At 39.0% G+C, this 26,368-nt stretch overlaps 1 protein-coding gene across 9 annotated transcripts in view; it reads right to left on the bottom strand.

Annotated features, from left to right (window-relative positions):
* Window positions 1-26,368, bottom strand: part of INPP4B (inositol polyphosphate-4-phosphatase type II B) — an 883,288-nt gene that overhangs the window by 19,399 nt on the left and 837,521 nt on the right. For 2 of the 9 annotated variants that reach the window (XM_069556833.1, XM_069556837.1), the window contains one exon: window positions 10,827-11,299. The exons of the other annotated variants lie outside the window; for them this stretch is intronic. In XM_069556833.1, coding sequence (XP_069412934.1) covers window positions 11,287-11,299 — 13 coding nt within the window. In that variant the 3' untranslated portion in view covers window positions 10,827-11,286. Of the gene's footprint in view, window positions 1-10,826; window positions 11,300-26,368 lie in introns of those variants that run through there. 9 annotated transcript variants of the gene reach the window in all.

Genomic DNA, 26,368 nt, shown 5'->3' with positions numbered 1-26,368 from the left:
TCTGAGCCACCAGGGAAGCCCTGGAGACCAGTTAGGAGGCTATTCTAATAGTCAAAGCCAGAGATGACAGAGTTTGAACTTGGAGTATCGGAGAAGGGTTAAGAAGTTACAGATTCTAAAACAGAAGTAATTTGAAAAGTAGACAGTATGTTAAGAGTTTAGGTAGGCGGGACTTCCCTGGTGGTACAGTAGATAGGAATCTGCCTGCCAATGCAAGGAACAGGGTTCCATCTCTGGTTTGGGAAGATTCCACATGCTGTGGAGTAACTATGTCCCAGCACAACAACTACTGAGCCTGTGTGCCTCAACTACTGAAGGCCCTATGCCCGAAAGTCTGCACTGCACAACAAGAGAAGACACTGCAGTGAGAAGCCCGCATGCTGTAATGAAGAATAGCCCCAACTTGCTGCAACGAGGGGCTTTCCAGGTGGCATTAGTTGTAAAACCTGTCTGCCAATGCAGAAAATGCGAGACGTGGGTTCGATCTCTGGCTTGGGAAGATCTCCTGGAGGAGGGTATGGCAACCCACTCCAGTATTCTTGCCTGGAGAATCCCATGGACAGAGGAGGCTGGCAGCCTACAGTCCATAGGGTCACAAAGAGTTAGACACGACTGAAGTAACTCAGCATGAACACAGGCATGCTGCAACTAGAGAAAGTGCGCACAAAGGCAATGAAGATCCAGCTCAGTCAAAAAAAAACCAAAAACCAAAAAACAGTTTAGGTAGGGGAAGATAAGGGAGAGAAAGTTATAAAAATATGTTCAGGTTTTAGGAGGAAATGCATTCTATTCAAATATGCTGCTGTGCTAGTCGCTCAGATGTGTCCAACTCTTTGCAGCCCTATGGACTATAGCCTGCCAGGCTCCTCTGTCCATGGGATTCTCCAGGCAAGAATACTGGAGGGCTTGCCATGCCTTTCTCCAGGGGTTCTTCCCAACCTAGGGATCGAACTCCAGGTCTCCTGGGTTCACACTGCATGTGGATTCTTTTAAATTTTATTTTTATTTTTTATGATTTCATGGCTTTCCTCGTAGCTCAGTCGGTAAAGAATCTGCCAGCAACGCAGGAGATCCAGGTTCAGTTTCTGGGTTGGGAAGATCCTCTGGAGAACAAAATGGCAAGCCATTCCAGTATTCTTGCCTAGAGGATCCCAGGGACAAAGGAGCCTGGAAGGCTACAGTCCATGGGGTGACAAGAGTCGGACACGACTTAGCAACAAAACCACCACTGAATGAAAGATTCTTTAAGTTTTATAGTGCTTTATAATTCTCAAAAGCTTCACACACATGATTTCATATAATCTCATAATAACACTTTATTCCTCCATCAATATATTACCCCTTCCTCCTTCCCTGTCCTGACTGGTAACCATGAAATTGTTCTTTATACCAGTGAATCTATTTCTTTTTTGTTTTATGCATTAGTTGGTCATATTTTTTAGATTCTACATATAAACAATACCACATAGTGTCTGTCTTTTTCTGTCTGACATTTCAGAAACCATAATGCCCTCCAAGTCCATCCACATTATTGCAAATGGCAGAATTTCATTTTTTTACTTGATTGAGTAATATTCCATTGTACACACACACACACACACACACACACACACCATGCACCACATCTTCCTTATCCATTGGTCTGTTGATGGACATTAAGGTTGTTTCCATACCTTGGCAACTATAAATAATGCTGTTTAAATATGTTGTACTTGATATAAAACTTTAGATATTCTTAACAAAGCTAGGTCTAGACAGGATCTATACCAAACATTTGGAAGTTACCTTCAAGAAGTGAGTTAATTAGAGGAAGTCACCCATGTTGAGAGTATAAAATAAGCAGAGATGAGGGCTGAGGGTAAAGCTCTGGGAATGCTTGCACTTGTAAGGTCAGCGAGGAAGGAGGCAGAGGGCACGCAGTGACATGAGAAAACAGTCGCAGATTCAAAGAAAGAGGATTAACCTCTGCGTCAATTGGAGCGAGGCGGTTGCCAAGTAAAGACAGGTTACTGGACTCCATAACTTTGTGACTTGTAGCCTTTGACTTTCAGTAGAATTTTAGAAACAGAAATTAGTATATAAACAACGGACAAATAAACAGCAAAGAATGGGAGGCAGCACATTATTTTAACTACTGTGTTCAGAGCCTTGATGGTGAAAGAAGAGGAAAGACAGCACAGAGCCTCTAAGAGGCAATAGGATCGACCAGTGCTTTGGGATCCGTGAGATAAACATGCCCGGAAGCACAGTGGAAAGAGAATATGGGGAAGATTCAAGAAAACCTGAGAGTTGGTCATCTTTGTGTTTTCAGAAAAAAAAGTAGATATTTATGGGTTGAGGACTAGCTACAAAATAGGGAGCTTTCATTGCTTATCAAAAAGTCCTTACTAAATGTGTGTTAGTTGTTCAGTCGTGTCTGACTCTTTGTGAACCCCATGGACTGTAGCCGGCCAGTTTCCTCTGTCCATGGAATTCTCTAGGCAAGAATATGGATTGTGTTGCCATTCCCGAACCAGGGGATGTTCCTGACCCAGGGATAGAACCTGGGTCTCCTGTATTGGAGGCAGATTCTTTACCAACTGAACTACCCAAGAAATCCACTAACCAAAACACTCCCTGGCTCATCTGGATGTGGAACCAAAGGTAACCATAACCTAATTAGAAGCTTCATCTCTTTCCTCTTTGTGACACAATCAGAACTTTTCACAATATATTATCAGTGGTTTAGTAAACAAATAAAGCCAAGGTTGAATTTTTGGTCACCTAAGCATTCATGCCACAATTATTCAGAACATCTATGCTGCTGGTCCTGTGGTTGGAGTAGCATCTTTGTACAGTTTTGAAGCTCAGTGTCTGTAAGTCCCAAGTATTTACATTTTACATTCACATAGAAGTTTCAGTCTATGTTGCTCCTGAACTGTTGCCTTTTCATATGGTTCTTTGGACTGAAGCCTTCCCATGATCATATACACACAAAAACAACTAATTAGAGCATTTTATCAACACAAATGACTATCAAATTGACTACACTAGAATGTATTGTTCTGCTTCCCTTTTAATTTCTAATACTGCTGGTGACCTGTAATTATCTGGTGCCTGATATTGTATCCAACATGCTATTTCTGATTATAGCCACTGGGAAAGCCTTACAATTGGCTTCCCAGAACTTCTGTACCTGGGGCTAACAAATGATCTTAAAGGATACTCCCACCTGTCTCCGACTGATACAGACAGATGCTTCCTCTTGCTTTCCTGTTCAATGCTGAGTATTTCTTTTCCATTTTAAAATCGGTTTGGTATCACTATAACTTATAGGCAACTGGCCATGAATCTTGATTAATTTGGGCTTCCCAGGTAGCACCAGTGATAAAGAACTTGCTTGCCAATGCAGGAGATGTAAGAGACGTGAATTTGATCCCTGGGTTGGGAAGACCACCTGGAGTAGGAAATGGTGACCCACTCCTGTATTCTTTTTTTTTAATACTTATTTTTTAATTGAAGGATAATTGCTTTATAGAATTTTGTTGTTTTCTGTCAAACCTCAACATGAATCAGCCATAGGTATACCCATAACCCCCTGGAGAATCCTATGCACAAGGAGCCTGGTGGTGACAGTCGACGGGGTCAGAGTCGGACATGACTGAAGTGACTCAGCAAACACGCATGCTAGATGAATTTTCCTTTTTGACCTAGACCTCTCAAGCCCTCTAAGAAGTACAGAATACAATGCCATGAAAACACCATTCCCTAAGATATCTCTCATGAAATAAGTTGGTAAAATAACAGTTAAAAACTCAAGTAGGACTTTTTATTTAAATAGTTATCCAAGAATATTTTTTTGAGTACCATCTTTGTGGCTTAAATAGTTTGAACTGACTACAATCTAAGAATAAAAAGAAAGAGGAAGGGGTTGTCATATAGAATAAGTTGACTGATCTTGAAGTAAGAGAAGCCTCTGAATTCCAGGCTAAAGAATTTTAATATTACTGTCTTTGTAGTGGGAGTCACATGACTGGGGTTGAACTGCAGGAAAATCTCTTTGAGAGGAATGTGTAAAACAGATTAGCAGGTGAGGGACTAGAAGAAAGAGTAATTAAGAGAGTACTGCAGTGGTCCAGGTCAAAAGTTATAAAGGTCGGGAGTAAAGCAAAGTAAATAGAAATGAATGAGAGACTATATATGTGATAGTTGAGTGGGGTTCATGCTAGACAGAGGTAGCAATTACAAATGGCAAGACCCACGAGAGAGTATTCTGTCTCAGATACATTTTTTTTTCCCTTCTGTCTGCTTTTGTAACTACACTGATGCAGATAATCAAACTGAGTCTAACAGAGCCATTCTTTCTGACACTTGCAACCATTTCCTGCAATAATTCTTGAAATGGCTGTGCCGTTTGCCAAACAGATGGCTATCCATGAGAGTACAAAATATCACTTGGAGCCAATTGCAGTAATTGCTTCGAGTTAACTTTTTTTTTTTTTTGACTCATCAATATGATATTTATTTTTTCATGCTTTTTTATTATTTATTTTTAATAGGAGGATAATTGCTTTACAATATTGCGTTGGCTTCAGCCATACAACAACATGAATCAGCCATAGGTATACGTATGTTCCCTACCTCTTGAACCTCCCCACCACCTCACCATATCCCGCCTCTCTACGTTGTCACAGAGCACCAGCTTGAGCTCCCTGCCTTATACAGCAACTTGCTATTAGCTCTCTGCTTTAAATATGGCAGTGTATATGCGGCAGGGCTGCTCTCTCCATTTGCCCCACCCTCTCCTTTCCTGCTGTGTCCGAAGTCTGTTCTCTATGTTTGTGTCTTTAGTCCTGCCTGGCAAATAGGTTCATCAGTACTATTTTTTTAATTATTAAAATAAAAAATGTGTCAATAGTTTCATTACAGTAGAAGCAAGAGGATCGTAAGGGCCCCATCATTTTTTCTTTCTACCCACTTGGCTTGTGTTTTGTTCCACATCTCTTAGAAATTACATTCTGTATCAACTCTCTTCTGTTCAACTGAGTAAGACACAGAGACACAGAGCTTAGAAAGAGGGTCTTCTCCCCTTCTTTCCTCATTTGTGTATGCTAGTTGCTCAGTCGTGTCTGACTCTTTGTGACCCAATGGACTGTAACCTGCCAGGCCCCCCTGTCCATGGGATTCTCCAGGCAAGAATGCTATTCCCTTCTCCAGGGGATCTTTCCAACCCAGGGATCAAACCTGCGTCTCCTGCATTGCAGACAGATTCTTTACTGTCTGAGCTAACTGAGGAATCCTTCTCTTGTTTAGGCTCCCTCGAAGTTGCTTAACATTTTTCTACAACTCAGATTGTTACTGCCAGAAGGCAACCTTAGAGATTACATCATCAAACCCCTTCATTTTTCAGAAGAGGAAGCAGAGGCTCCAGAGGAAGATCAGGAACTCATTAGCAGTCCGCAACTACAGGGCAGAGACTGTGCGCAGGACAGTTAGATTAAGTATATATTCTTCAGTTTGCACACAACGAAAACAGAATCTCCGCTCATGCTCCCTCCCTAACAAGGAGCCCTTTTCTTACTCCTCGGGTTTTCTGCATTGTGAGGACAAGTTGTCTGGCACACTGTTGTACAGAAATGCACTCAGGCTTGGGAGGAACCAGAGCTGGAGAACCTCCATATGACTCACTGTGATCTCACTGCTCCTCAGTAATCCCTATGGTGCTCTGGCTCATTTTCCTACATGATTGCGGTGTACAATTGTCCTTTCTGAACCTGCCCCTGTGGCTGCTGCTGTTTCAACTTATAAAACACGGAGAAATTCAGGAAGGAAGAAAACTAATGGATGGTTCCGAGAACACTCATGCATAAAGCATCAACTAAGCTCATAGAAAGTTAATAATAAAGGTAACCGCTTATTGAGCAGCGACTGCTTCACAAATACCAATCACTTCACCCAGTGATCGCCTTAACTTTTACATCACTACTGTGAGGTGGGTACAGAGACTTATTGCACAAATGGGAAAATGCAGATGCTAGGTGGACTACCCAAGCTGACACTGGTGGTAGAGCTAGAATTAGAATCCGGTTCCCTCTGACTCCTGTCTGTGCTCTTAATTACTGTCATTCACTTTTCTTGTCTACATTATGCATTGTGCCAGAAACTATACAGATTACAGTACCTGCGTACATGGCCTTACAGTCTAACCAGAGCAGCCCGACATACCAAGAATTGGTGAAAAATATGTAGTTATTGCCATACAAGAAATAAAGGTTTTTTATCTTTGTGTGCTAAGTCGCTTCAGTTGTGTCCATTGCTTTGCAACCTAGTAGACTGTGGCCTGCCAGGCTCCCCATCCATGGGATTTTCCATGGAAGAATACTGGAGTGGGTTGCCATACCCTCCTCCAGGGGATCTTCCTGACTTAGGGATTGAATCTACTTTTCTTGTGTCTCTTGCATTGGTAGGCAGCTTCAAGGGTAATAAAATAACTTAATATAGTATATGTAGAAAGAAAGTATATTTCACATGCTAAAATGTGAATAAAATGTATGATAATCATATGAAGAAGTACATAGGGTGAGGTCCCCAGCACAGATTTTGTCCCTCATGGAACTGGGGTGTGTAACCCTCCCAGCATTCAGATGTCCTCACCAACCTGGATGTTCATCAAATCCCTTTGCTCAAGAGCTTAATTTCTAGCCCAAAGCCCCTGCAATCCTCTCATCTCCTGGTCATTCTGGTGACCGAGATCATCTTGATGCTACTTAGGGGGTCCAGACTCAGTCATCTCATTAGCATAAATGCCTGTGTTCTCAAAGAAGTTTTCTTTTCTTAATTTTTATTGTATGTAGAATTTGAAAAAGGATAGATATATGTATATGTATAACTGAATCACTTTGTTGCACACTTGAAACTAAAACCAACATTGTTAAGCAACTATATTTCAATATAAAATGAAATAAAGGTTTTGAATCCAAAGAGTTATCAGTGTGGGCTTAGGCTTAGGGTGATCACACACCCCAGTGTGCCTGGTATAGCCCCAGTCTACACTGACTGGCCCAGGAGAAGTTAGACGAAAGGAGAGACAACATCTAGGTATTTAAAAAACAGAAAAAGAAAAAGAAAGATAGAGGCAAAGATCTGTGGTTTTTGTTACGCTTGTTTGCTGAATGGGTGTGTAGCAGTACATATTTATGTCAAAACCCGGTGAAAAGATGACTGAGAGGAACAGAGAGGGCATGATCTGACAGAGATCAGGAGAAGATAAAATGACACTGCAGGACTGTATGGTTCAAAACACTACATTTGGATTTTAGAAAGATTCGTTTGAAAATAATATACAGGGTAGATTGATGCAGAGACATTGGAAGCAGAAAAAGCAGGAAAAAGAATATTGAAATAATCAAGGTGTGCGGCAAATAAGAAAGGCCCAGGGTGGTGGAGAGAAATCGTCAAAGTCAGAGAAATGTTCAGGGGAAGAACTGGAAGAATTTCCAGTTGACTTGAAACTGGACAGACAAGTTGACAGACAAGTAACTATGACTTGCCTGGCTGTTTACGACGACATTGGTCCCAATTTTTAGACACTGTCTTCATGAGCGGTGAGAGAACAATGCAGGATTGCTTAGTGCCCTCATGACACTTTGGGACTAAGAAGAAGCAAATGCAAAGAATGGTACCTGCTACCCGTAAGTTTTATACTCATTTTCAAAAATCAGTGATGGGAGAAGTGTGTCACATAGCACACAAAGCATATGCAAACTGAACCGCAGTCACACGCAATCTAAATTCAGCAAAACAGCATCAAGTCACAGCAAAGGAACTGGGGTAACGCAAATTTTGTTGGTTTTGTTTTGTGTAATTTGTGTATTGACTTTGCCTTTATAGTCGTATCAGTGCTAAAGGCATGGGGAGTTCATACCTGGTTTTACGTCTGGGTATATGTAAGTAACACTATACTAAAAATAACTTAAGTCAGAAAGGAGGTTATGCAATACTTCTCTCTTCTAAAGAGGTCAGCACATGACTCAATTTTGAAACACAATATGTAATATAAATAAGACTGTTGTTTATATCACTGCCTTTGACAAGAGAGTAGTTATCAGAGATGTTCAGCTGAACAGTCTAAGTGGACTGATAAACGGGACTCAAATGACAATGGGCTAGGAAGAAAATATGGGGTTAAAAAGTAACAGCAGCAGTTGGGATCACAATAAGAAGTGTATATTGTATATGACAAATTCTGCAGGAAAACCAAAAACTAAAGGAATGCAAGCAGTAAAACCAACCATATAAGCTATGATTGATACTCAAGACCCAGTACAATGCTGGACTTGGCTAAAATATGAGTTTTGTGGTTATGTGGTGAACATTAAATATATTTCTCTCCAGAAAGGTGAATATATCAATAGGCAGGAATTTTACAGCCAAATTAATAAATGACAATTTGTAAGATTCATTAAAAGGCAAAGGCTTAAGAAATATGAAAGACAATCCAGGTGCCATATGTAATTACCTCAAACCACAAATCAGTTAACAAGAAGGCCATGGATCATACCCATGTGCCATTGATTTAGGAGCTGACTTTATGACTGATAGTCAAGTTGTTGAGCTCTCAAACCACACGGCTAAAATACTGACATTCATTCTTTTAATTTCTTCCAATATATAAATGCAAATAATTCATTGAAAGCCAGTTTCCAAGAAATTGGTTAGGGGATTATGAAGTCCTGACTTTGAATAAATAAAATTCCAAAATTAATCTAGGTATGATCTAAGATTTTCATACAGAAACATGAAACTAACATTTATTAGGAGGCTTATCCTTTGGTTTTACAGAATTATATTCTAATGTGTTCCATTTTGGAGAAGGCAATGGCACCCCACTCTAGTACTCTTGCCTGGAAAATCTCATGGATGGAGGAGCCTGGTAGGCTGCAGTCCATGGGGTTGCTAAGAGTCAGACATGACTGCAGCGACTTAGCAGCAGTAGCAGCAGAAGTGCTCCATTTTAGTAAAACAGGAAATAGCTGTCACTCTCATTACCTTAAAATACTTCCCCCTAGAGGAAGATTAATAAAAAGTAAACAGCTGATTGAAAACCAGAGTACAGATTATTAGCCTATCAATTCTTATTTCTACAAATTATTAGGTTTTCTAAGAAGTTCCCAGTAGCTAGCATAGTACATATTATATAATGATACCTAATAATATGTAGAAATAAGAATTGCTGCACTCAATATGCCAGCAAAGTTGGACAACTCAGCAGTGGCCACAGGACTGGAAAAGGTCAGTTTTCTCCAATCTCAAAGAAAGGCAATGCCAAAGAATGCTCAAACTACCACACAATTGCACTCATCTCACATGCTAGTAAATTAATGCTCAAAATTCTCCAAGCCAGGCTTCAGCAATACGTGAACCGTGAACTTCCTGATGTTCAAGCTGGTTTTAGAAAAGGCAGAGGAACCAGAGATCAAAATGCCAAAACCCGCTGGATCACCGAAAAAGCAAGAGAGTTCTAGAAAAACATATATTTCTGCTTTACTGACTATGCCAAAGCCTTTGAGTGTGTGGATCACAATAAACAGTGGAAAATTCTGAAAGAGATGGGAATACCAGACCACCTGACCTGCCTCTTGAGAAATCTGTATGCAGGTCAGGGAGCAACAGTTAGAACTGGACATGGAACAACAGACTGGTTCCAAACAGGAAAAGGAGTACGTCAAGGCTGTATACTGTCACCCTGCTTATTTAACTTATATGTAGAGTACATCATGAGAAACGCTGGGCTGGAAGAAACACAAGCTGGAATCAAGATTGCTGGGAGAAATATCAGTAACCTCAGATATGCAGATGACACCACCCTTATGGCAGAAAGTGAAGAGGAACTAAAAAACCTCTTGATGAAAGTGAAAGAGGAGAGTGAAAAAGTTGGCTTAAAGCTCAACATTCAGAAAACGAAGATCATGGCATCTGGTCTCATCACTTCATGGGAAATAGATGGGGAAACAGTGGAAAAGGTGTCAGACTTTATTTTTTTGGGCTCCAAAATCACTGCAGATGGTGATTGAAGCCATGAAATTAAAAACACTTATTCCTTGGAAGAAAAGTTATGACCAACCTAGACAGCATATTGAAAAGCAGAGACATTACTTTGCCAACAAAGGTCCATCTAGTCAAGGCTATGGTTTTTCCAGTGGTCATGTATGGATGTGAGAGTTGGTCTATGAAGAAAGCTGAGCGCTGAAGAATTGATTTTTGAACTGTGGTGTTGGAGAAGACTCTTGCGAGTCCCTTGGACTGCAAAGAGATCCAACCGGTCCATTCTAAAGGAGATTAGTCCTGGGTGTTCATTGGAAGGACTGATGCTGAGGCTGAAACTCCAATACTTTGGCCACCTCATGTGAAGAGTTGACTCATTGGAAAAGACCCTGATGCTGGGAGGGACTGGGGGCAGGAGGAGAAGGGGACAACACAGGATGAGATGGCTGGATGGCATCACTGACTCGATGCACATGAGTTTGGGTGAACTCTGGGGGTTGATGATGGAGAGGGAGGCCTGGAGTGCTGCGATTCATGGGGTGGCAAAGAGTCAGACACGACTGAGCGACTGAACTGAACTGAACATATATTATGGGCGTCCCAGGTGGTGCAGTGGTAAAGAACCTGCCCGCCAATGTAGAAGCTGCAGGAGACGCAGGTTCAATCCCTCAGTCGGGAAGATCCCCTGGAGGAGGCAATGGTAATCCACTCCAGTATTCTTGCCTGGAAAATTGCATGGACAGAGGAGCCTGGCGAGCTATGGTCCATGGGGTCTCAAAGAGTCAGACACGACTGAACACACGTGCTCTTTTATCTTTTATTCACTTTACTGTTAATATTATACTTTTTCATTATTCCTATAACACATATACACTGTAATATTCTGAGATATAGACAAGCTTTTTTTTTTCCCTTTGAATACTTATGTAACATCAGAAATGTAACTGGTGTTCCGAGGAACAAAAATTAGGAAATGGTGCCTTAACAAAAGTTCAGAATAAAGTTTAAAGCTATAGACTAAACAGAAAACTAAATCATTTACTCAAGTAAATATCTGCACACCAAGGTCACGATGGCTCACATGTTAAGTAGAAAATCAGTTCAATCATTAAATAATTCTGACAAAATGTCTTATTCATCTATACATGTATTTAGAGTAGGTGTCATTTTATTTTTATTTTTAACTAAGATAAATGTCTCAATCTTCTTTTTATTTAGTAATAAAAGATGAAATCCAGGGCTGCCTTATAAACATTTGTAGATTCAGAATTCATGACTGCAAAAAAGCAATGTGAACATTTTATTATTATAAGTCAAGATAAGACCACTTCTCTCATCTCTTCATTTTCTTTGGTAGCTTTATTTTGAACAAAGCATGAAATAATACACTATACTGCAATAATATGTTGTTCTGATTTCCTTGGAATTAACACTGAGTCTTTCTTGATCAATAATAAACTATTTTATCACATTCTCATCATATTTAAAGTCTTTTCTAGTATTTTACAAAATACCCTCATAACAATTTTGTTATTCTTTAGATATATTTCTTAAAAACATGCTTGTTTTTACTGGACTGAATAAAGCATTGTGTACATCAATTATATAACATTGGGTTGGCCAAAAACTTGTTCATTTCTGTAATATGGAAAAACCCAAATGAACTTCTTAGCCAACCCAATAAATAGAAAACATTTCCAAGAGTCAAGACATGCACAAATAACTTATTTTCCCTTGGTTTTCTAAAAACTCTTATCATTTTAGAACTTCTTAGTAATAATAGGACCTCTCTTGGGATTATTTAGACACAGTTATTTGAAGGAAAGTTTCCTCTCAAGGAAGAAGATTAAAAATAAGGCCAGGGTACTATGACGAATATGACCCACATGGTACATAGGAAAGAGACGGAGATGAAGCATAGGGGAAACAGGTCCTGGGCCGAGTGCTCTGACTAGTGGCATGTATTTAAACCTAAATAGACTTAATTATTGTGTGTGTGTGTGTGTGTGTGTGTGTGTGTGTGTGTGTGTGTGCACTCAGTCACTCAGTCATGCCTGACTCTCTGTGACCCTGTGGGCTATGGCCCACCTGGCTCCTCTGCTCAAGGAATTTTCCAGGCAAGAATACTGGAGCAGGTTGCCATTTCCAGCTCCAGGGGATCTTCCTGAGCCAGGGATCGAACTCACATCTCTTGCATCTCGTGCACTAACAAGCGGATTCTTTCCCACTGCACCATAGTCGAGAGAATTGGCCTTGAGACTCTCTAAGCCTAACGTCTATGTTCCCTCAGGATTTCCACCTATAGAATTCTGACTCTGCATTTCCAACTCTTCACCCTCTATCATGTACCAGACATTGTATAAGATGAATAAATATGTACCTGCTTTCAGGGCTCAGAGAGGGAGAAAAGATATTCAAATTATACAAATACCTACATCTCATGATGAATGTCTGTACAGTCAAGCACTGAAAAAGGAACCAGGAAGCATCACAGTGGGGGTATGATTCAGGGCAGGTGTTATAAATGCATGACCGTTTCTTAGGCAAATTAAAGGGAAGAATACAGCAGACACAGACAGCGGCCAAAGGACAGTGGCTTCAAGGACCCAGGGTTTAGGAGGAAAAGAGCTGTAGACAAGGAGAAGGCCAGGAAACGAGTGATAATGTGACGGGCTACTTACAGGTTCCTAAGCATGCAGGGAACTGATCAGATGCAGGTTTCAACATGAATATGAGCCAGTACACCAAGGATGGGCTTCCAGAAGACACTCCTGGGAGGGAATCTGGGGAGAAATGGGACTGCCTGATCCGACACAGATACTAATTAGATGCCAACCTTCTGTGTTGCTAACAGAAAGGAAATATGCATGTTTCTAGTCACTGGTGATAGTGGGGCCACTGGTATCTTATTAAGAAACATGAGAGACTCTGACTCATATTCTTGGCCCCAGTATTGGGTCACCCCATTTTCACATAAAGAAAAGTTAAAATTGTACCTATATTCGTGTGCCTGCTTCTCAAAAACTACTTTACATGTGTTTGAATGCTTAACTCAGAAGTTACCTGCATCGTCCAATCTCCAAGAAACCATGGAGAGAAGATAACCGACATGTAGAAAATTGTGGGAGGATAGTGACTTACTAATTACCAAGCTCTCTACCAGACAGTAAAAATGATGCAATAAGAACCCTGATTCAGATCTTTCTTGTGTCGATTTTTACATGTTGACATAAACTCCAGCAACCTCATCCATTGGAGGCTTAACTTATTCGTACTTGAATTCTGGCCTATTAAATATCTAAATCAGCACAGTCATTCATCCATGTCCACAAAATGTAATTTAGTACTTTAGTAATAAAATATTGAATGATGCCTATGACAGTCAAAGGAATGAATGTGTCTTCCTAAAAGCCTAAATGGTTTTAGGGAACTATTTGGACACTGGAGTGATCTGTTCTTTTTTTTTAAAGAAATATTTTATGATTCGAATCAACCTATCACTAAATGTACTTAGTGATATATCATACATGACCAACCTTTGCCATCATGTATTTTTCTTTGGATAACACTGCTGACTATTGATGCATTAACTGAGAAACTTCTGATGGGGATGCAGTTCTATAGGTCATTTTTCAAAATCCTCAGATCACGCTATAATGCTGTTCTGTCATCCTGTTATATAGAAATTAAAATACAACACAACCTGACTGGCTGCCCTGTGCCCAGCAATAATCTGGGGAGCCCTAACGACTCTGCTTTTCATCTGTATCTGCGGAACTGAATGCTTTCTGAATAGTATATGGAAACACTGCGACTGTATCTGAACACTTTGATATGCACATATGAGATAATCGCTGCTGCAAGTTCAAGTTCATTACAGCCTCATTTCAAGTTCCAGCTGGGAATTAAACTAGAATTGAGACCGAAATGGGTTTTGTTATCCCTATTGAGCTACTTAGAGGAAGATGGCTCATAATGATAGAGCGAGTGATTGCCTCTTGGGTCTGAAAACACATAGAATTTGAGATGGTTCACTACATACACACACACAATAATCTAAAAATCAGATCATTCCACCAATAGTCCATAGAGTCCCATTTTTTTTTTAAATTGAGAACTAACTTAATTGTGAGTGTCTGCTTGCCCAGATTAAGGATTTGCAACATTGATTTTAATATTTTTCCAATCTATTACTAAAACTACTGCTGTGATTATAGGAGGCTGTACAGTCACAAAAGATTCCTAAATCATGTTTAAATATATTCACAGACATATAATGACATTGTTGAGCATTAAGTGTTTAGGAAATGGAGATAACAATATATATAAGTGATAATCTGTATTACACACTATTTATATAAAGAGGAATGGATGAAGGTCTTTATATCAGTTATCTTATTCAGAATGATCTGTTCTACTGAATTTGTATGGATGCTTCACAATCATCTAATTTTAACTATAATCATTAGCTGAAGATTGCTTATTAAGCATGTTGTGGTATGCACCACCAAGTACATACGTGTGTGTGTGTATAAGAGCCTATTGACTAGCTTGAACCTTTTAGATTCTTTATTAGCCTCAAAATTTCAATGAATATTTCTTGTGGACTCACTCGTGTGGCATCTGTAATTCCAAAATCACAGGAACCATGGCGCTAACTATTATCTATCCATTTTCAATAGCACAGTGCAGTAAAGTTGGATTGATGGTTAAATAAACCACTATCAATACTGACAATCACTGATTTCTAAGAGGCATCTAAAAAAGGATCGAAACACTGCATTTTTTTTTTTGTCCACTTTTAATGATACACACGACTCTGAGGTACAAACAAACTCAGGAGTTTTCATATGGAAGAGGCCAGGGTAAATACAACCATCAATCCCAAATTCATAAACTAAAATAGGTCTTTGTCAAATAGCAAAGTCATTTTCTCTCTTTTCTCTGATGCTCATGTATACTTTAAGGTTGATAATATAATGCCTATTAAATTCTTGATACAAGTCAACAGCAGAAAGGAGACATTTAATCTAACTACTTGTGTCCCATTCACAAATAGTTTTAAAACAAACATTATTCTATCACAAGGCTATTATTTTTCAGATGGTTTTAATTTTTTTTTTCAGAGTATTTTTGAGGAAGCTATTTTAGGTCTAATTTGCTCTCTATTCCAACAGCGTATGATAGTATAAGAGGTTAGCTCTCCAGTTCAATATTATGTTTAAAGCACAAAAGAATTAATATACTACTCTCCCCTGACAATTATTAATCAGATACTCACGAACAAGAAGGGTTTGAGATTTAAAGAAATTGAATAAAAAAATTAAAGTAAAATTCTATGTTGCAGCAGTAATATTTTTTAAAAAATTTAATCTAGTTTTACAACAAATGGGGAGGGTTCTTACACAAAAATTCTTTCATGATTGTCTGTTACAAGGTGTGTGGCCCTAACAAACTTCTCTTCATCCTTGGAATAAAGGATGTAGGTGAACTTGGGTTGAATAGTTGTGATGTTTACAACAGTTGAGAGGAGGTCAACTCAAACTGAAACTAATGGGAGAGGTTAGGTTTGGTTCGCATCACAGATTTCTCTCCCAGATGTTCTTACTGTCTTGGTTACCTCATCAGGCTAATGATGCCAGCTATAAAGGGGGAAGGTGTAGACAGATTAAAAATCATGGAGAAAACCAATGTATTTGGAGAAGGATAAGGGCTCCTGGACCTGGATACCTACAAAAGTCATATTTCTAGCCTTTTTTTAAGGTCATTACCTTTTCAGAAATCATAACTTGAAAAAGTAATCTACTTTTAATATTTATTGTCAATATGTGGCAATAATACCAGGGCCACCTTCTTTCTGAAGCACCAACAGTGTTCCATACTCCCCCCTACCACCTCTCTGGGAATCAGCTGCTCTCTTATCTTTGTTTCCAAAGCAGTTTACACATAATATCATAAAAACTTAATCCACCATGATTTATTTGCTTGTGTTTCTCTCTCAGAAGGCTATGAAGCTTTTGGAGGACAAAGGACATATCATACTCACAGATATTGGGTTGGCCAAAAATGTTCATTCTGATGTTTTGGCCGACTTATGGAAAAATACAAATGAACTTTTTGGCCAATCCAATATCTATCTATCTATCTATCTATCTATATTTAATGTGAAGCATGATGTTCAGCAAATAATATGCACTCAAAAACTTCTTTCTTCTATAAGAGAGAACTCTGAACCACCCATTTCTTATGGTTAATGGCTTCCACCATAGTGGCATAACAACCCAGAATAAAATGAAATACTTTTGTAGGAAGAATTAATAGGGTTCTGGTCAACCAAGAAGAGCCTATATAGGCCCTGTGTTGCAGAAAGAAACAGAAGGAAGAAGTAGGTCATCACCAGGCTGGAAGTTTGCCCTCTGTGATAGTAAGGAGACCCTGAGGTCTCCAGCCCAACAATGGCACAAAATTGAGCTCGCTCAGGAGTCTGACTATCTACTTCACTACCTGCCTGGCACTTTGGGGCTTTTATGAGAAAAAGTAACTATACAGGTCCCATGTAACTTCAGCTTCTCACCAACACCCTGTTCTTTTTGACATCATTACCCTGCTTGTTCAGTGGGGAGCTAAAGTGAACTTGAACCAAATCCAAATTGCATATGTCACCACCTTGCAAACTTGGGTAAGAGTTTGTGGTCTGGTTAGGCCAACAGTCAACCACAAATTGGTTTCAGAGTCATTACATGCTATTACACATGAGTAAGTTTTGGTTTTACACCTTGTGTGATTTTTCAATGTTGGTATTTCACTGTATCCAAAAGACTGCTTCCATGAATATCTCTTTTAAATAGTCATTTTCCTACTTATTTATATAAAATTTTAAAGTCCTTAAATTACCTATTAATTAGATACCATTGTTTAGAAATATATTCTATTATAAATCTCAGCCCCATTTCTTAAAGCATAGAAAATATACAATATAACCACCATACTTATTTGGGCTATTATGCTTATCTCAGAGGTAAGGTTGACAAGAATAAAAATATATATATTTAAATTTCACTGCAACATATTATCCCAGTAGAGCTCAAGAGAAAGCTTGCTAGAGAGCAGTATATATGAAAAAGGACTACATGTTTCAATTTATTACACAGTGAGAAAAAATTGTTTTATAAAGGTCAGGAAATTTATGGATCCAAGAACAAAGAGGTAAATGCAGATCGGGAGAGACATTCTAGGCTCTTAGAAGCATGCACTTGGAGTCAGATGGCCTCGCACTGGTTCCTCGGGTGGGAGCCACTGAGCAAGTCATTCAGCCCCTCGGGGGAGGTTTTCCCATTTTAAAACTTAATCCTTAGGCTATAAAATAAAGTTTTGGGAAGTTCATATTCGTGAAGTGCTTAGAAAAGTGCCTAGTAGATTGTCAGCGTTATATACAGAAAGGAAGAAAGGGAGGATGAAGGGAAGAAAATGCAGACCTTTGTTCTGTTTTATTCTGTGTTCTCCGCATTACATTTAGAACATGGTGTTGATCTCTGCTTGCAATCATTTACATAGGGCATTATATGGAATCTCGGGAAATGGTACAGATGCACCTGCTTGCAGGGCACTAATAGAGATGTAGATCTAGAGAACCGCAGAGACTGGACACGTGGGCACAGCAGGGGTCAGGGGGAGGGAGGGAGGGATGAAATGGGACGTCAGGATTGACATATACATACTGGGTATAAAACAGACAGACAGTGGCGAGCTGCTATACAGCACCGAGAGTTCAGCTCAGTGCTCTGCAGAGACCTAGAGCAGCGAGATGGGGGTGAGGGTGGAAGGAAGGCTCAAGAGGGAAGAGATGCATGTATACATACAGCTGATTCAATTAATTGTACAGTAGAAACTAACGCATCATTGCAAAGCAATTATATGCCAATAAAAAAAAAAGAATGCATTGAGAGATAGTGGCAATATAGTTGAGTAAGGGCAGAAGGAGTAACATCTAGTTTTACATCTTAAGGGGATTCAAACAATTAAGCAGAACACAGCAACATCTTCAAATACTTGAGGGCTGACAAAAGACAGGAAATACTGACTCTATGTTGATCTAGGCAGATGAGTGGATTGATGATCAGGAATTCTAGGGTGACAGATTTCAGCTAAATAGGAAGGCAAATTTTATAAAATGTATAGCTGTCCAATTATGGCATGGGTTGATACACAAAGGACCTCCCCACTATTGGACATGTACAAGTAAAGGTTAGCTGACAATCTGTCAGGGACATTGTCTAAAGAATTTCTGCCTTGGTTGGCAGGGTCACTAGGTAATCTCTAAGGTCCTTTCTAAATACTAAGCCTTAAAATACCATTAGTATGAAAAGTTACAAGTGCACAGAAATGGAAGTGGTTTGAAAATTGACTTTTAGGAGACTAATAATCAAGGTTTGAAAACCATTTTGTTCTGTACTATAAGCTTGCAGTCCTTCACCAACCCATGTAAATATTTAGGGGAAGTTGATGTGTCAAGATATGATTATCTTTTGTTTCTCAGTTTGTCTCATTTTGAGACATAACATGATGGAGTTTTTTTTTTTTTCACTTAATATTAAACTTAGCAATTGAAACACTAGTGTAAGAATAGGTATATCTCTCACAAGTCATAGTGACTGGGTCATCTGAAGTGAAAGTCGCTCAGTCGTGTCCGAATCTGCAACTCCATGGACTGTCCATGGAATTCTCCAGGCCAGAATACTGGAGTGGGTGCCTTTCCCTTCTCCAGGGGATCTTCCCAACCCAGGAATCGAATCCAGGTCTCCCACACTGCAGGCGGATTCTTTACCAGCTGAGCCATAAGGGAAGCCCAGATCATCTCAATCAAGATGTAATTTACAAAAATGATCAAATTAGGTCCAAGCAAAGCAAATATTAAATAATATATATGTGTATATAAACATATATATATATATATATTGCTTAATATCTGTATCTTTGGCCTTGAAAGTAAGTCAAAGAGTAACATTAAAAATTTCATTGCCATTTACTTTTTCATTTCAGTTATTTTATTTTATTTGGATCATAAGTTTTGTAAGGATGACAAACTCATTTTGACCAAAAAAAAAAAGTGACTTTAGTGTATTCTCTGAAGTGGATTTAGACTGTTCCCTCAAACAGAGATTTAACCTTGCTCCAGTATACGCTCTTACTGTTGCTCAGAGAAGTATATCTTCTCACAGTCGAATCAGTTCAGAATCAAGAAGGAATGTCCTGTTTCACTCCAGCATGTCTGTTCTCACCCACCATCACATTAGATACAAGTACAGAACCTTTCCTAGTGGCTCAGATGCAATGCAGGACACCTGGGTTCCATCTCTGAGTTGGGAAGATCCTCTGGAGAAGGGAATGGCTACCTACTTCAGTGTTCTTGCCTGGAGAATTCCATGGACAGAGGTGCCCGGTGGGCTACAGTCCATACGGTCACAAAGATTAGGATATAAGTGAGCTGGTATCTTTCTTTCTTTCTTATCTACATAAATCAGAAAGCTTATTTCCCCCTTGCATCTTGCACAAACATAGGTCCAGATTTGTTCAAGATATTTTTGTTTCATTTTTTCTTGACTGTGATAAAATGAATTCAATCAAAGTTTTCTTTACTAATCGAACTTCAGGAGGAAATTAGCAGAGTTCAGCAACATATTGGCAAAATGTGCTAATACTATTTTAACATTTAGGTGGACAGATGGATATTCAAAGGGAATTACTTTGAAATTTAACTAAAATTAAAAATATATATATATACATAAATTCATTTTTCATTAGCATTACTAAATCAACATACCCAGATCCTCATCCCTTTTTAAAGTATGGTATATTTCTCATTTTCCTTTCACTCCAGTGTCTGTACTAAGATTGTTAGTGTTTCCCTCTTTTCTTATTCAAGCAATGTGAGCAAAGGTAGAAAAACAAACATACACACATTTATCATAAAGCTATGTAAAGCAGATTGCAAAAAAAAATGGCTTTCTTTTATCTTGCCATAAACAGAAACAAAATAGTTTCCATCTTCCATTATGATCTGAAACTATAATCTTAGTAACATAAGATTGTAATTTATAAAAGAACTTCAAAGACTGTATTTTGAATTTATAACTGACTACATGAATATCAAACAGAATTACTTTCTAAAAATAGATTTATTTAACCTCCAAATAAAGTTTCATGATTTAGAATTAATTTCCCATTATCTAGGGTATCTATTATCTGCTTAGGAACCACACAATCTATTAGCAACTTTAAAGTTATTAACATAAACAGTGAAATCAGTTATATTTATGCAATCCAACCACAGAGGAAAAAGATTAAACTCAGCAAATGCTTGTTGTAGTCTGGGCTTTCCACACATTTCTTGTGATCAAGCTGAACTCATGGCAAGTCTATATAGCTGCCTAAGTTGCCCTTCTACTTTATGACCATGTAATATTTGATCACATGGACCCTGTATATATGCTTCTCTGGTGGCTCAGAGGGTAAAGAATCTGCCTGCAAAGACTGAACCTGGGTTCAATCTCTGGGTCAGGAAAATCCACTGGAGAAAGAACTGACAACCCACTCCAGTATTCTTGCCTGGAGAATTTCATGGACAGAAAAGCCTTGTGGGTTACAGTCCATGGGATTGTAAAGAGTCAGACACAACTGAGTGATTAACACACACACACACACATACACACCCTATATATATTCATGAGAGTTTTTCTTTTTTATAGGAAAAGTGGTTTTCCATTTTTTTAAATAGGGACTGGAAAGCAGAAGGAAGAAATTTTCAATAAATGTATCTATTTCAAGAGCAGCTGCTATAAAATCAATTCATTCTTGTAAAGGGAAGGCATTTCCCCCATCTTTTTCTAGCAAAAACAATATCTCTTGACAGCGCTAAGATGCCTTTTTCTCACTTTTGTTCTAGTCTTTCCAAGAGAAAAAAATCTTTATCACAAAATCAAATAAAGCTGTTATTAAAATTCCACCTCTGAGTTATAAAATTAAACTGGGGAACGGAAACTGGACAACCGATGAATCTACTGTATTTCTATTTTCTGGAGCAACAGAACAGTCAAAGTGATTTGCAAACTCTGTGGCATCCAAAAATATGATTTTCTCAAACAGTTGAGAGGAGAGACAGCATTTTGAAAAGACATAAATTCAGAAACTTCTGTGTAAGAGACTAGTTTTTCCTTTTTTTCGTAGTTAAAAAAAAAAACCCTCTAGATCGATATTATTCAACTTGATTTGATGAGTGCTAAGAGCAGATCTAGGAAAAGTCTTGAGCCCAGTAGATAAGGGATGCTTTATGTGATTTTATTCTTAAGTATTTACATCCCATCTTGCTTTAAGAAGAATTTAAGGCAATCTAAATGGATACATAAAATGTAGTAAGTTATCAAGAATGGGTTGTGAAAAGAGCTATCCAGGGCAAGGGTTGTGTCATAAAACTGAACCAGAAATGAAGCCACTATATTAAAAATAGAAAGCTTATAAAAGAATGTTATACATTTGAAGTGCCCAGAACACTTACATTACTCATTTTAAGTTGAAAATATCATAAGTCAAAACTGCATTTAATGCATCTAACCTACAGATCGTTATAGCTTACCCTAGACTACCTTCAGCATGCTCAGAACACCTATATTAACCCTCAGTGGCATAAAAATCATCTAACACAAAGCTTATTTTATGATATAGTCTTGAGTATCTCATGTAAGTTATTAAATATTGTACTAAAAGTGAAACAAAGAGTGGTTTTACTTAACATGACATCCTGCTCTCTACTATGCTGGCTTGATGGTTAGATTTTAGACGATTCAGGGCAGTGAAATTCCCAAAACAATTTTGTGATACTTGAAAAGTATGACATACGACTTGTTACTACTAATCAGCTACCAATTTTGTAAATGATATGTTTTATAAATTACACCCTTGATCCCTATAAAGATGTCACTCACAATCCCATAAATTCTGCTGGGCTCAATGAATGGAAGAGAATGTGGTGTAATTGTGCATATTATATTTTTGCCCACAGGACTTGAGATCATTATCCTCAGATACAAATGTATTACACAGGGCATTTGAACTTGGTCATCTGTGATCTTCTGATCAGGAGAAAAGTTTGCAATTTTTGACTGCTTTTTTCATAAACTCTATTGCTTCCTGGTCCAGTTTTCATTAGATAGCCTGTGAAGACATTCAGTTTGTTACCCTGGGCTAGTGACTGGGGCTCTACAACCAAAATTCAGGTTAGAAGGAGAGTTGAAACTCTTTTAATGAAAGTGTTTTCTTGAGTATAGTAAGCACTTCAACAAAGTCAGGAAGTTTTATGCAGTACACTGACAATACATTGATTTTAATAGTTTTGAATTTATTCTCATGTGCTTTAGGGCAAACATAACAAACATAACAAGGGCATGGATTCATGGACATCCTTGCCCTGGTCAAGACTACAATAAATGTCTATTCAGGTGACAACGGTAGAAAAATCATTAGGTAGTTAAACGAATAACTGAGATTTGGGTAGCATTATTGTATGCGAACGGAATGCCATAACAAACTGGGAAAAGACTCATTAGAAGACCCCGATGCTTGAGGGATGAAAGACTGAAGGCAGGGGATGAGATGGCTGGATGGCATCATCAATTCAATGGACATGACTTTGAGCAAACTCTGGGAGATAGTGGACAGGGAAGCCTGGCATGCTGCAGGTCATGGGGTCACAGGGTTGGATACAGCTTAGCAACTGAACAACAGCAGCAATAAACTTGTAAACTTTAAAGCAAATAGGATTTGAGATAGAACTATGATATTTGTTTCATGTCCATACATTTTTTTGATTTTCTCTTTGAACACAGCATTCAGGTTTAACAATATGAGGCTACACCACTAGCTTCCTTGAGTCTTGTGTTTCAGCTTCCTGGGAGCATAGATGAACTTGCTGGATTTCAGCATAGCCACGGTCCACACATCATTCAGGCCTGGGCTGCCTGTATCTCTAGCTTCTCTAATGAGCACAAGCCATTTCTAGGACTAGTTTCTGCTACACCTCATTTTCCAAGAGCAAAAGCATCAATCATCTCCCTAATCGCCAATAGGTTTTTGTTGTGTCTCAGCTGGAAGTTTCCATCCCTTGTCTAAAAGGGAGCTCTAAAAAGTCTCAGATTACCTTACAGGCTCCTGTCAAAACACTGTGCATTTCACTTTCCCAACCCAAGAGATTTTTCTCTCCTATTTCACTGTGCTTTCATTTTTTTAAAGAAAATAAACAAAACAAATATAAATGTTCTTAAAAAAAAAAAACTACCACTTCTGAAACTCTTTTCTAGAACTTGATTTACATGCAATAAACCAGTGCTTTATAAATGCTGGGACCTTTTTGGAAAGTCCCAGTTATATGCAAACCCCCACTATATGAAATAATAAATATCAGCTATCAGGAGTGAAAACCAGGATGGCCAGGAAATATTTAGAAAGATGTTTAATATAATATATTATTGGGAAAATACTAATTAAGCCAAGATATTATTTTGTACCCAGTGGATTGGTAAACTAAAAAAATAAAAAACAAAACTCATAGTACAAATATGGGGTCAGGTACAAAAAAAGATCTTCACAACCAAGATAATCACGATGGTGTGATCACTCACCTAGAGTCAGGCATCCTGGAATGTGAAGTCAAGTGGGCCTTAGGAAGCATCACTACGAACAAAGCTAGTGGAGGTGATGGAATTCCAGTGGAGCTATTTCAAATCCTGAAAGATGATGCTGTGAAAGTGCTGCACTCAATATGCCAGCAAATTTGGACAACTCAGCAGTGGCCACAGGACTGGAAAAGGTTAGTTTTCATTCCAATCCCAAAGAAAGGCAAACCAAAGAATGCTCTAACTACCGCACAATTGCACTCATCTCACACGCTAGTAAAGTAATGCTCAAAATTCTCCAAGCCAGGCTTCAGCAATACATGAACCATGAACTTCCTGATGTGCAAGCTGGTTTTAGAAAAGGCAGAGGAAGCAGAGACCAAATTGCCAACATCCACTGGATCACTGAAAAAGCAAGAGAGTTCCAGAAAAGCATCTATTTCTGCTTTATTGATTATGCCAAAGCCTTTGACAGTGTGGATCACACTAAACTGTGGAAAATTCTGAAAGAGATGGGAATACCAGACCACCTGACCTGCCTCTTGAGAAATCTGTATGCAGGTCAGGAAGCAACAGTTAGAACTGGACATGGAACAACAGACTGGTTCCAAATAGGAAAAGGAGTATGTCAAGGCTGTATATTGTCACCCTGCTTATTTAACTTCTATGCAGAGTACATCATGAGAAATGCTGGGCTGGAAGAAGCACAAGCTGGAATCAAGATTGTTGGGAGAAATATCAATAACCTCAGATATGCAGATGACACCACCCTTATGGCAGAAAGCGAAGAGGAACTAAAAAGCCTCTTGCTGAAAGTGAAAGAGGAGAGTGAAAAAGTTGGCTTAAAGCTCAACATTTAGAAAACAAAGATCATGGCATCTGGTTCCATCACTTCATGGGAAATAGATGTGGAAGAAGTGGAAACAGTGTCAGAGTTTGTTTTGTGGGGCTCCAAAATCACTGCAGATGGTGAATGCAGCCATGAAATTAAAAGTGCTTATTCCTTGGAAGGTAAGTTATGACCAACCGAGATAGCATATTGAAAAGCAGAGACATTACTTTGCCAACAAAGGTTCGTCTAGTCAAGGCTATGGTTTTTCCAGTGGTCATGAATGGATGTGAGAGCTGGACTGTGAAGAAAGCTGAGCACTGAAGAATGGATGCTTTTGAACTGTGGTGTTGGAGAAGACTCTTGAGAGTCCCTTGGACTGCAAAGAGATCCAACCAGTCCATTCTGAAGGAGATCAGCCCTGGGTGTTCTTTGGAAGGAATGATGCTAAAGCTGAAACTCCAGTACTTCAGCCACCTCATGCAAAGAATTGACTCATTGGGAAAGCTCTGATGCTGGGAGGGATTGGGGGCAGGAGGAGAAGGGGACGACAGAGGATGAGATGGCTGGATGGCATCACTGACTCGATGGACATGAGTTTGGGTGAACTCTGGGTGTTGGTGATGAACAGGGAGGCCTGGCGTGCTGCAGTTCATGGGGTCGCAAAGAGTTGGACACAACTTAGCGACTGAACTAAACTGAACTGAAAAAAAATGGAAGCATGTGCACACCTAATAGAATATAAATTAGTGTAGGCCAACAGGGTAGCATCTAGTAATATTGAAAATATGAATACCATCCATTCCACTTACAGGTTCATGTACCCTTATGCTTGTATTCGTAATTAAACATGTGAATATGTCTCTTGCACTATTGCTTATAGTATCAAAATATCAGAAACAACCTAAAAGTCAATAGAGGAATAGATGAATTGTGGTCTATGCACACAAAGGAATACTATACAGCTATGAAAAGGAAAGAGCAGACCTTATATGTGAACATAGATCTTCAAACACATGATATCAGCTGAGGAAAATGAGTTGCTGAACGTGACACAGACCATGAGAACACCTTTATAAACAAAACCTCTAATAAATGTGAGGAATTAATAAATAATACTGTTAGCCTGGACCACTTAGATATTCCTAGTCAAGAACTCTTAATTTTTCTTCGCTACTTATGTAAATTGTACTAATCCTCAAAACACAATACAAATTCTACCATCCTCTGGACCACTCCAACCCATAATGATTCCGTTTCCCCTTTGATCCATTCTAATAATAATAGTTTTAAATATGTGACCTCATCTACCTCATATTCTCATTGCGGTGACTAATAAAGGTTCCTCCTGGAGAATGTTTCATGTCATTCTTAGCGTGCAGCAAGAACTCACTGACTCATAGTTGTTATTATAAGTTTCGGTATCCCTTTGTTTAGCCCAGTACTCTGCCATGCTGCTGCTGCTGCTTAGTCACTTCAGTTGTGTCTGATTCTGTGCGACCCCATAGATGGCAGCCCACCAGGCTTCCCTGTCCCTGGGATTCTCCAGGCAAGAATACTGGAGTGGGGTGCCATTTCCTTCTCCAATGTGTGAAAGTGAAAAGTGAAAGTGAAGTCTCTCGGTCGTGTCCTCTTCGCGACTCCATGGACTGCAGCCTACCAGGCTCCTCCATCCATGGAATTTTCCAGGCAAGAGTACTAAAGTGGGGTGCCATTGCTTTCTCTGGTACTCTGCCATAGTACTCAATAAATGTTTACACTTGACCGTGACTATGATGGAGACACGGAGAAGGCGAAAGAGAGATAGGTTATCCCTGGTTTACAGGTAAGGAAACTGAGGCCTGGAGATTAA

Source organism: Ovis canadensis, chromosome 17 (genome assembly GCF_042477335.2).
Source record: "Ovis canadensis isolate MfBH-ARS-UI-01 breed Bighorn chromosome 17, ARS-UI_OviCan_v2, whole genome shotgun sequence".
NCBI classification, from domain to species: domain Eukaryota; kingdom Metazoa; phylum Chordata; class Mammalia; order Artiodactyla; family Bovidae; genus Ovis; species Ovis canadensis.
This window is presented reverse-complemented; position numbering and strand designations above follow the sequence as displayed.